Source organism: Halichoerus grypus, chromosome 9 (assembly GCF_964656455.1).
Source record: "Halichoerus grypus chromosome 9, mHalGry1.hap1.1, whole genome shotgun sequence".
Taxonomy (NCBI): domain Eukaryota; kingdom Metazoa; phylum Chordata; class Mammalia; order Carnivora; family Phocidae; genus Halichoerus; species Halichoerus grypus.
Genome location: NC_135720.1, coordinates 69,439,478 through 69,452,301, shown reverse-complemented (window position 1 = coordinate 69,452,301; position 12,824 = coordinate 69,439,478). Strand labels below are relative to the sequence as shown.

Below are 12,824 nucleotides of genomic sequence, written 5' to 3'. Positions count from 1 at the left end.
GGTGATGCCTTTTTAGATAAAATACCAAAGATATGATCCATGAAAGAAATAACTGATAAACAGGACTTTGTTAAAATTACAAACTTATGTTCTGTGAAAGACAATGTCAAGAGAATGAGAAGACAAACCACATACTGGAAAAAAATATTTGAAAAAACACATCTAATAAGGACTCTTATCCAAAATATCCAAAGACTCTTAATACCAAAATGAACAACTTAATTAAAAAATAGGTCACAGACCTTAACAGACATCTCATCAAAGAAGATATAGAGATGAAAAATAAGCATATGAAAAGATACTCCACATCATATATCAGGGTAACAAAAATAGTAAGATACCACTATACACCTATTAGAATGGCCAAAATCTAAAACACTGACATCACCAAATGCTGAGAAGGATGCAGAACAACAGGAAGTCTCATTCTTTGCTGGTGGGAACACAAAATGGTACAGCCACTTTGGAAAACAGTTTGGTGGTTTATCACAAAACTAAACATACTCTTACCATATGACCCAGCTATTGTGCTCCTTGGTATTTACCCAAAGAAGTTGAAAACTTATGTCCACACAAAACCTGCACATGGGTGTTTATAGCAGCTTTATTCATAATTGCCAAAACTTGGAAGCAACCAAGATGTCCTTCAGTAAGTGAATAGATAAATAAAAGGTGGCACATCCAAACAATGTAATATTACTCAGCACTAAGAACAAATGAACTATTAAGCCATGAAAAAGACAAGGGAGAAATTTAAAGGCACATTACTAAGTGAAAGAAACCAATCTAAAATAGTGTGATCCAAAAAATAAAATAAAGGGCACCTGGCTGGCTCAGTCAGTAGAACATGTAACTCTTGATCTCAGGATTGTAAGTTCAAGCCCCATGTTGAGGGGTAGAGATTACTTAAAACTGAAACCTTTAAAAAAAAAAAAAAACAGGGGCACCTGGGTGGCTCAGTAGTTGAGCGTCTGCCTTCAGCTCAGGTCATGATCCCAGGGCCTGAGATCAAGCCCCACACTGGGCTCCCGGCTCCGCAGGAAGCCTGCTTCTCCCTCTCCCACTGCCCCTGCATGTGTTCCCTCTCTCGCTGTGTCTCTCTCTCTGTCAAATGAATAAATAAAATCTTTAAAAATAAATAAATAAAATAAAATAATTAATTAATTAAAAATAGATAAATAAAATAGTGTGATTCCTACTATATGACATTCTGGAAAAGGCAAAACTAAAAAGACTTTACAAAAATCAGAAGACAGTGACTGGGAAAACAAGAGGGGCTGATTTTTGTGACTTTTTACAACCAGCGGGGCTCAAAGACTGGAGTTGTAGAGATCTATGGCAAGGCCGGTGTGGAGCCCGGTGGGTGCTGCAGTGCTCCTGTGGAGAAGGAGCGCAGATAGCCCAGGAGCAGATGGCAAGATCTGAGGATCCCCTGGGACGCACTGAAAGAGATGGTTCCCCCTTCTTGGAGTGCATCTGGGAAACCCGGCAGGTGCCATTTCTCTACCCTGCCCCTCAGCAGAAACTAACTTCAGTGAGCAGCACAGTGCCAACACTGGTGGCCTAACCGGCTTACACCAAGCCCTGCCCCCCTGCAGTCAGTTGGTGCTGCTTTTCTTGGGCAAGTATGCCTGAGAACCAGTGCAGCAGGCCCCTCCCCCCAGAAGACCAGCACAAACCGCAGCAGGCACCACGTCTACTGACCACAGAGTTCTGCAAAGCTTCAGCTCTAGTGGAAACAGTATCAGGTCTCTTTTAACAAATAGACCAGGGCACACCTAGTTAAAATCTGCCACACTCTGGCCAATGTCCAAACACTCCACAGTGCAGGCAAGGAGAAACTGCAGATGACTGGCCTGAGGGGAAGAGCAGTAAAAACACAGCAGCAGAGTGCACACAGCATACACCAAAGACCCTTCCTGAAGCACAAGACCCTGGACAGCATATGACCTCTTCTTTCCTAACACACTGAAGAAGACACAGACCTAGACAAAATGCTAAGACAGAGGAATTCATCTCAAAAGAAAGAACAAGAAAAGGTCAGAGCCTGGGATCTAATTGAAACAGATAGAATTAATATGCCTGATCCAGAATTTAAAGGAACAATCATAAGGATACTAGCTGGGCTTGAGAAAAGCATAAAAGATACCAGGGTCCTTCACCACAGAGATAAAAGACCTAAAAACTAGTCAGGCCCAATGAAAAATGCAATAAACACGATTTGAAACCCCCTGGATATAACGCCACAAGGATGGAAGAATCAGAGGAACAAATAAGTGATATAGAATATAAAATTATGGAAAATAATGAAGCTGAAAAGAAGGGGGAAAGAACAATATTGGATCAATGTAGACAGGAAACTCAGCAACTCCATAAAACATAGTAACATTCATATTATAAGAGTCCCAAAAGAAGAAGAGAGGGTAAAGGAGGCAAAAGATTTACTTGAGGAAATTATAGGTGAAAACTCCCTAATCTGGAGAAGGAAACAGGAAGCACACAGAACTCCCATCAAAACCAACAAAAGCAGGCCAACACCAAGATATATTGTAGTTAAATTGCAAAATACATATATAAAGAAAAAAACCCTAAAAGCACAAAGACAAACGTCCCTAACTTACAAGGGAAGATAAATAAGGTTAGCAGCAGATCTACCCACAGAAACTTGGCAAGCCAGAGATGATGGCATGATATATTCAACAAGCTGAATGGGAAAAATACGCAGCCAAGAATACTCTATCCAGCAAGGCTGTCATTCAGAATAGAAGAGATAGAGAGTTTCCCAGACAGGGCGCCTGGGTGGTTCAGTCGGTTAAACGTCTGCCTTCGGCTCAGGTCATGATCCCTGGGTCCTGGGATAAAGCCTAGCATCGGGCTCTCTGCTCAGCGGAGAGCCTGCTTCTCCCTCTCCCACTGCCCCCTGCGTGCTCTCCCTCTCTATTAAGTAAATAAATAAAATCTTAAAAAAAAAAAAAGAATGGATGCTATACTTTGTCAAAAGCTTTTTCTGCATCTGTTGAGAGGATTATATGGTTCTTATCCTTTCTTTTATTATGTGGTATATCAGGTTGATTGATTTGCAGATGTAGAACCACCCTGTAGCCCAGGAATAAATCCCACTTGGTCATGGTAAATAATCATTTTAATGTACTGTTGGATCCTACTGGCTAGTATCTTGGTGAGAATTTTTGCATCCATGTTCATCAGGGACACTGGCTTGTAATTCTCCTTTTCAGTGGGGTCTTTGGTTTTGGAATCAAGGTAATACTGGCCTCATAGAAAGTTTGGAAGTTTTCCTTCCACTTTTTGGAACACTTTGAGGAAAAACAGGTATTAACCTTTCTTTAACTGTTTGGTAGAATTCCCTTGAGAAGCCATCTGGCCCTGGACTTTTGTTTGTTGGGAGATTTTTGATTATGGATTCAATTTCTTTGCTGGTTATTGGTTTGAGTTTTCTATTTCTTCCTGTTTCAGTTTTTGTAGTTTATATGGTTCTAGGAATTTATCCATTTCTTCCAGATTACCCAGTTTGTTGGCATTTAATTTTTCATAATACTCTCTTATAGTCATTTGTATTTCTGTGGTGTTGGTTGTGATCTCTCCTTTCTCATTCGTGGTTTTATTTATTGGGATCCTTTCTCTTTTCTTTTTCATAAGTCTGTATAGGGGGTTCATCAAATTTTATTAATTCTTTAAAAAACTAGCTCCTAGGGCGCCTGGGTGGCTCAGTTGGTTAAGCAACTGCCTTCGGCTCAGGTCATGATCCTGGAGTCCCTGGATCGAGTCCCGCATCGGGCTCCCTGCTCGGCAGGGAGTCTGCTTCTCCCTCTGACCCTCCTCCCTCTCATGCTCTCTGTCTCTCATTCTCTCTCTCTCAAATAAATAAATAAAATCTTTAAAAAAAATAAAATAAAAAAAATAAAAAAAAATAAAAAAAAAAAACTAGCTCCTAGTGTCATTGATCTGTTCTACTGTTTTTTGTTTGTTTCTATTTCATTGATTTCTGCTCTAATCTTTATTATTTCCCTTCTTCTGCTGGCTTTAGGCTTCATTTGTTGTTCTTTTTCTAGCTCCTTTAGGTGTAAGGTTAGGTTATGTATTTGAGATTTTTCTTGCTTCTTAAGGTAGGCCTGTATTGCTATATACTTCCCTCTTATAACCATTTTTGCTGCATCACAAAGTTTTTGGACCATTGTATTTTCATTTTCATTTGTTTCCATGTATTTTTAAATTTCTTCTTTAATTTCCTACTTGACCCATTCATTCTTTAGTAGGATACTCTTTGGTCTCCATGTATTTGTGGTCTTTCAAATTTTTTTGTGGTTGACTTCAAGTTTCATAGCGTTGTCGGAAAATATGCACGGTATGATCTCAATCTTTTTGTGCTTGTTGAGGTCTGATTTGTGACCTAGTATGTGATCTCTTTTGGAGAAATGTCCCATGTGCACTCAAAAGAGAATGTGTATTCTGCTGCTTTAGGATGAAATGTTCTGAATATATCTGTTAAGTCCATCTGGTCCAATGTGTCATTCAAAGCCATTGTTTCCTTGTTGATTTTCTGCTTAGATCTGTCCATTGCTATAAGTGGGGTGTTAAAGTCCCCTACTATTACTGCATTTTTATCAGTGAGTTCCTTTATGTTTATTATTAATTATTTTATATATTTGGGTGCTCCCAAGTTGGGGGCATAAATATTTACAATTGTTGGATTTTCCTGTTGGATAGACCCCTTTATTATGATACAGTGCCCTTCTTCGTCTCTTGTTATAGTGTTTTGTTTAAAATGTGGTTTGTCGGGACACCTGGGTGGCTCAGTCAGTTAAGCGTCTGCCTTCGGCTCAGGTCATGATCCCAGGGTCCTGGGATTGAGTCCCACATCGGGCTCCTTGCTTGGCAGAGAGCCTGTTTCTCCTTCTACCTGCTCTGCCTGCTGCTCCCCCTGCTTGTGCTCTCTCTCTCTGACAAAAAAAAAAAAAGAAAATGTGGTTTGTCTGATATAAGTATTGCTACTCGGGCTTTCCTTTGCCATCCATTTGCATGGTAAATATTTCTCCATCCCCTCATTTTCAATCTACGGGTGTCTGTAGGTCTAAAATGAGTCCCCTGGAGGCAGCATGTAGATGGGTCTTATTTGTTTTATCCATTCTGACACCCTATGTATTTTGATTGGAGCATTTAGTCCATTTACATTCAGAGTAATTACTGATCTGAATTTAATGCCATTTCATTACTTGTTTTGTCATTGTTTCTGGAGATTTTCTCTGTTCCTTTCTAGTCTTTGTTGCTTTTGGTCTTTCTTTCCCACTCAAAAGGTGCCCTTTAATATTTCTTGCAGGGCTGGTTTAGTGGTCACAAACTCCTTTAGTTTTTGCTTGGGAAACTTTTTGATAAAAACCTCAACAAGGTAGGGATAGAGGGAACGTACCTCAACATCATAAAGGCCATATATGAAGGCCCACAGCTAATATCAGCCTCAATGGGGAAAGACCCTCTAAGGTCAGGAAGAAGACAGGGATGTCCACTCTCCCCACTGTTATTTAACACAGTACTGGACGTCCTAGCCTCAGCAATCAGACAACAAAAAGAAATCAAAGGCATCCACATCAGCAAGGAAGAAGTCCAATTTTCACTATTTGCAGATGACATAGTAGTCTATGTAGAAAACCTAAAAGACTGCACCAAAAAACTGTTAGAACTGATAAACAAATTCAGTAAAGTCTCATGATACAAATCAACATATAGAAATCTGTTGCATTTCTATATACCAGTAATGAAGCAGCAGAAAGAGAAGTCAAGGAATCGATCCCATTTACAACTGCACCAAAAATCATAAGATACCTATGAATAAACCTAACCAAAGAGGTAAAATACCTGTACTCTGAAAACTATAGAACACTTATGAAAGAAACTGAAGATGACATAAAGAAATGGGAAAACATTCCATGCTCATGGACTGGAAGAACAAACATTGTTAAAATGTCTATACTACCCAAAGCAATCTATACATTTCATGCAAGCCCTATCAAAATACCACTAGCATTTTCCACAGAGCTAGAACAAACAATCCTAAAATTTGTATGGAACCACAAAAGACCCCAAATAGCCAAAGTAATCTTGAAAAAGAAAAGCAAAGCTGGAGGCATCACAACTCTGGACTTCAAGTTATAATACAAAGTTGTAGTGATCAAGACAGTACAGTAATGGCACAAAAACAGACATACAGATCAACGGAACAGGACAGAAAACCCAAAAATGGACCCACAACTGCATGATCAACTAATCTTTGACAAAGCAGGAAAGAATATCCAATGGAAAAAATACAGTCACTTCAACAAATGGTGTTGGGAACCTGGACGGCAACATGCAGAAGAATGAAACTGGACCACTTTCCTACACCATATACTAAAATAAATTCAAAATGGATGAAAGACATAAACGTGAAACAGGAACCATCAAAATCCTGAAAGAAAACACTGGCAGTAACCTCTCTGACATCGGCCATACCAACTTCTTACTAGATACATCTCCTGAGGCAAGGGAAACAAAAACAAAAATGAATTATTGGGACTTCATCAAGATAAAAAGCTTCTGTATGGCAAAGGAAACAATCAACAAAACTAAAACGCAACCTTCAGAATGGGAGAAGATATTTGTAAATGACATATCTGATAAATGGTCAGTATCCAAAATATATAAAGAACTTATTAAACTCAAAAAAACAAATAATCTGGTTAAAAAATGGGCAGAAGACATGACTAGACGTTTTTCCAAAGAAGACATACAGATGGCTAACAGACACATGAAAAGATGCTCAACATCACTCATCATCAGAGAAATACAATTCAAAATTACAATGAGATACCACATCACACCTGTCAGAATGGCTAAAATTAACAACACAGCAAACAACAAATGTTGGCAAGGATGCCGATAAAGGGGAACCTTCTTGCACTCGTGGTGGGAATGCAAACTGGTATAGCCACTCTGGAAAACAGTGTGGAGGTTCCTCAAAAAGTTAAAAATAAAACTACCCTAGGATCCAGCTATTGCACTACTAGGTATTTACACAAAGGATACAAAAATACTGATTTAAAGGGATACATGCACCCCGATGTTTATAGCAGCATTATCAACAATAGCCAAATTATGGAAACAGCCCAGCTGTCCAATGACTAACAAATGGATAAAGAAGATGTAGTATATATATACAATGGAGTATTATTCAGCCATTAAAAAGAATGAAATCTTGCCATTTGCAATGACGTGGATGGAACTAGAGAGTATCATGCTAAGCGAATTAAGTCAGAGAAAGACAAATACCATATGACTTCACTTGTATGTGGAATTTAAGAAACAAAACAAATGAACATGGGGGGCAGGGAAGCAAATCAGAAAATAACCTCTTAACTATGGAGAACAAAATGAGGGTTGCTGGAGGGTAGGTGGGCAGGGGAATGTGTTAAATAGGTGATGGGTATTAAGGAGGGCACTTGTTGTGATGAGCACTGGGTGTTGTATGTGTGATGAATCACTAAATTCTACACCTGAAACTAATATTACACTGTACTGTATGTTAACTAAATGGGATTTAAACAAAAACCTGAAACTAAAAAAAAAAAAAAAAAAGTTGTGAACCTAAAACTGCTCTAAAGAAATTATAATAATAAAGTCTTTAAAAATAATAACAACAATACACTAAGATTAAGTAGGGCTTATCATATCAGGATATATTTTCATATAATTCATGAGATAAACAAATCTAACAGAAAAAGATAACAGTATTATACCAATAGTACATAAAAAGCCATTTGACAACACTGAACACCTATTCTTTATCAGAAACAAAACAACTCAGTAAATATAGAGCCAGACACTTGTTTAACCTGGTAAAATAGATTCCAGACTCAAAGGCAATATATTATACTTCGGAGAATCACTAGAAGCATTCCTACTCAAATTAAGAACAAGACAAGGATTCCTATAACTATCACTACAATTTAAAACTGTACTCATGCCTAACTGGATCAGATAAGAGAAAAATTAATGTATGAAAAATCTAAAGAGGAAAACTATGTCTATTTATACTTAATATGATTAAATACCTAGAAAATCCAAGAGAATCAACTGTTACTACAAACAGTAACAAAATACAGTGAGAACTGTATAAAATTAGTATACTAAAATCAACAGCTTTCAAATTTAAAAACTCATCTTGTATAAAAGGCATCTGCTAAAGTCCTACAGGTAACATCACCCTTAATGGTTAAAAACAAACTTTTCCTGCTCCAAAGAAAAGGAACAAATATGGCTGTTCACTCTCACTACTTCCATTCAACATTAAGAGGCTCTAGTGCCCCTTTTTTACAGATGACATGCTTGTCTATGTAAGAAGAGCTGATGAAATCTACAAAAAGCTAGTAGAGGAATAAGTGTTTAGCAAGACTGCAAGAAAAAAATTAATATACAAAAATCAATGTATTACTATACATTATCAACAATTAGAAACTGAAATTTTTTTAAATACTATTTATATCAAACAGTATGAAATAAATCTGAAAAAAGTCAGATGAGTAAAACCTGATCCTTAAAACTACAAAAATGTCTGAGAGAAATTAAAGACCTCTAAAATAAAAGGAGAGAAATACCAGGTTAATGAACTGGAAAACTCAACATTGTTAGGGTATCAATTCTTCCCCCTAAATTGACCCATATATTCAAAGCAATTCCAATCCAAATTCCAGCATGCACTTTGTAGATACTGACAAACTTATTCTAAAATTCATATGAAAATGCAGACGCCCAGAATAACCAAAACTTCAAAAAAGAAGTACAAAGTTGGAAGATAATCCTGTCTCATTCAAGATTTAATTTGAAAAGTAATCAAGATAGTATGGTACTAGTGTAAAGACAGACAAACACAATCAAGGGAATAGAACAGAGACTAGAAAAAGACCCAAACATATGACAACTTAGTTTTCATAAAGGTGCAAGAGCAACTCAATGAAAAAAGGACAGTCTCTTCAATAATTGGTGCAGAAACAATCAGATATTCATATGCAAAACAAATAAATAAAAATCTACCAAATGACTAAAAACAACTCAAAATGTCTAAGCTATGGAATAAATTATAGTACACTGATAAGATGGAAATCTGCACATCTGTTAAAAAAATGATCTCTACATACCAATAGGGCAAGGGGACTTGAAATATATTGTTAAGTAAAAAAAAGCAAAGCATTAGAACAGTGTGTTAAGAAACACCTCTTGGATAAGGTTGGTAAGAATATTAATAAATGTATTTGCTTATATATGCAGAGGAAAATTCTGACGGATACAGTTAGTGCTAATGGCAACAGTTATTCTTCTGAGGTGATGAATAGGAAACTTTCAGGGAAACTTTGCTGCATGACTCTTAACATTTTGTAAACCGTATTAATCCATTTAAATAATTCTTTTTTAATTGGCCTTCAAGCTATAAATACAAATAAGTTGTAATTTATATCCAAGGGCCAATACCAAATTGAGTGGATATGAGCAGAAGCAGGTAAGATACAACAAAAATTTACATCATCTAGCATGTGGGATTATACTAGAAAGTAGCTTAAAACACGTAATTGCATATGTTGCTATACTTCTTATATTATTCTCTCATAGCCACTCTTCTCCAAAACATAATTTCATGCGCATTTTTACTGTCAATTACTATGAAGCGGTTAAAAAATAAATGGCAAACCTCTAAGCACTGACCTGGAAATATTTCCAAGCCACAATATTAAGTGAAAAAAACAATCCAAAAAGATTCAGTATGAGCATTTTAAGTATCAAAACAACAGGAAGAAATAAAACTCTCAATATATGTGTGTATGCAAATGAATTTTTTAAATCAGAGTATGCACCAACCACTGGTGACCTTCAGAAGGCATAACAGGTGATTTTCACACTATACCATTCTTTACCGTTGATAGCCTTTTAAAAAACATAACATAGATCATGAATCAAAAATTATTATGAGAAACAAGAAAGTAACCCAGTTTAAGTTTCTACCACTGAGAATCTTACTCTGGAGAAGACTTGGGAATTGCACATGTTTGTCCAGAATAGTGCTATATTCAATTAAAATAATTTCTGAAAAAATCAAGACAATTGGGCAGTAAAATGTCATCCATATTCCTCTCACAAGCTGAATTATGACACACTGTAAGTACTAATTAGAAAATTTTACCTTTCTTGAAGTATAGATGTCAAAAAATGGCTTATTTCTGACACTAAATGGTTCCTGTGTTTTGTCAATGAGCCCAGTCTTCATTTTTTCATGTCGAGGACTTATTATTTCTCTTTCTATACACTGCAGACGAATATTAAAATCACAATCTCCAACTGGCTGTGCCTGAATTAAATGAGAGAATTATTTAAATTTCAACACTGAAAACTATCTTATCAGCATAATTATTAAGGCTGTCACAGTATACATAGCAGTCTATGTAAAGAGCATCCTTTGGAGTTGTCCAATGCACAGCCTGCACAACCACACATGCCAGTCCTGCTTTCACTAAACACACCTAAACACATACACGGTTGTTTATTTTAAAATTGTAAGTGCATAAAATAGTATGGGAGAGTGGCATAAATCTTCTCTAATATAAGTTGGTCTGAAGTTTTCACATCTGAATTAAAGTACTAATATACTCACTAATCATTTTATTATTTGAATTAGTAAAATTATATGAATTAGTAAAATCTGTATAAAACTACAATCCACATAATTCAGGAAAGGATAAGCAAATAACACATCAGAATAAGCAACACAATCACTTTGTTGCTTAAAGCGCTAATGCTTTACAGACATCAATAAGTAAAAGATAATTATTAGACAAATACATCCTCAACTCTAAAAACTAATATAGAACAAAGTCTCCATAATATACTCAATTATAGTTATAAATAAAGTTCTCCATATACAGTATATATACAATACGATACATATATGTGGTACAAATGATTCGAACCATAAAGTAAGAAGTGCATAGACTTTTTCTGTAAATTGAAGGTAGAGGCTTACCCTATCTTAATGGCATATAATAATACAGCCTCTAACATTTCATCTGGGTGACAATAACCGTCCAGATTAGTAGCATCACCTCATATCAAGTACCCCTCTTCTTTACTTTGCAATTGGACACCCTCCATAAATTTTTCTCATCTTTTCCTCTTCTTCCTCTTCTCTAATCTATACTACTCAACTAACATTTACACAACCCAATGTTTCCAAATAGGTGACAGTATTTGCTTAAGCTGTGGACATTAAATATGCCTTAAGGAGGATCTTTTCTATTGGAAGGATGACAATTTTTATACTCAGCAAAGAATAAGGAGCAAAACAAAGCGAGTAAGCCCTAGGTACGAGGTAGTTTATGTTCCCTTTACACAAAGGCATACAACTGTTTGCAAAAGGTATGTATTGAGGAAACATCAGTAAATAATCACAAAGTCCATGTGTAATCTTTTCCACGTCACCTACATCATCAATAAAGTTAAAAAACCTAAAATATTAGGCTTATTTATTTGACCGATTAGATGAATTCAGACCCCTATAAAGTTAATGTGGAACAAGCAAGTCGTCCGTTTTTTTAAAAAATAGTCTAACAACTGTCTAAAAATACTTAAGTAGTCTAAATTCTCTAAATACTTTTCACTTAAAAATATATATATACAGTGTGTGTGTATACACACACACACACACACACACACAAATCAAAACAACAAGAAAAAATTGAAAGCAAGTTCACCTTCAAATCTATGCTGCCTATAGGAAAGGAAGCATTTGTTAGGTAGGTGTTAAATCACTGAAAACAGACAACAGAAAGAACTCAGTAACTACTAACTAACTTGCTTCCTAGTTTTGAATTCTTTCTCACTTCAAAATACTACCCATGTTGCCATTGGAGTTATCTTTCAAAACAATGAAAGTGTGATCCTATCATTACCCTAACTAAAACCCTTCAAAAGTGCCCTATTACATCCAGAACTAAGCTAAAATGCCTTATTCAAGTCACCTGGCCCCCTATTCAACAATCTATTCACATTTCTTGCTGTGTCCCACATCCCACCACACATCAAGTGCACTAATAACCTCTAATGCTCATGACCTCCATGATTCTATCCTTCAAAATTAATTCATGTAACTTTCTCTATCTGCAAGTCCACACTTCTATGACTCAACTTTACCCTGGTTAAACTGAAATACTCTCACCTCTCTAGTACCTTTCATATATTCCAGTATCTCTAATATACCTTTACTGTTGTTATACTATTATAACTATTTCTTTACATTTATTTCTCATCCATAAGATCGATGGTCCACAAATTTCTTTTGATTTTGTACCCAATCTAAGTACATATCCTACCAAATGCTTACAATTTATGCACGTTAATTTTTAATGAGCTGCATACAAGTACAACTGTGTATGTTATAAAACAGACAAAAATTGAATAAACAGACAAAAAATAAACAAAAGTTCTACTTTCTTCCCAAATCCCACTGTTGAAATGGCCTTCTTTGGAGGCCAGTGTACTGAATTACGAATTCCCTGAAGGCAAGAAATTATGTCTTATTCATTTGTGTATATCCAATATCTAGAACAACAGTTGACATATAAAAGATGATCAATGAAATTCTTGCTGGACAAAATAAGGGAACTAAAAAGATTTTAATTATTTTTTCAAAACATCATTTTTTTCTAATAGTGACCTTGATTTGGTGATTCAAAATAAGCTGGTTAATTATAAAGGCTCAGTAAATTAAAGAACTAAATATATGATGCTTT

At 36.0% G+C, this 12,824-nt stretch overlaps 1 protein-coding gene across 2 annotated transcripts in view; it reads right to left on the bottom strand.

Annotated features, from left to right (window-relative positions):
- RNGTT (RNA guanylyltransferase and 5'-phosphatase) overlaps positions 1-12,824 on the bottom strand; it is a 369,854-nt gene that overhangs the window by 195,723 nt on the left and 161,307 nt on the right. For both annotated transcript variants that reach the window (XM_078055013.1, XM_036065178.2), the window contains one exon: positions 10,223-10,387. In XM_078055013.1, the coding sequence (XP_077911139.1) occupies positions 10,223-10,387 (165 nt within the window). The remainder of the gene's footprint in view (positions 1-10,222; positions 10,388-12,824) is intronic.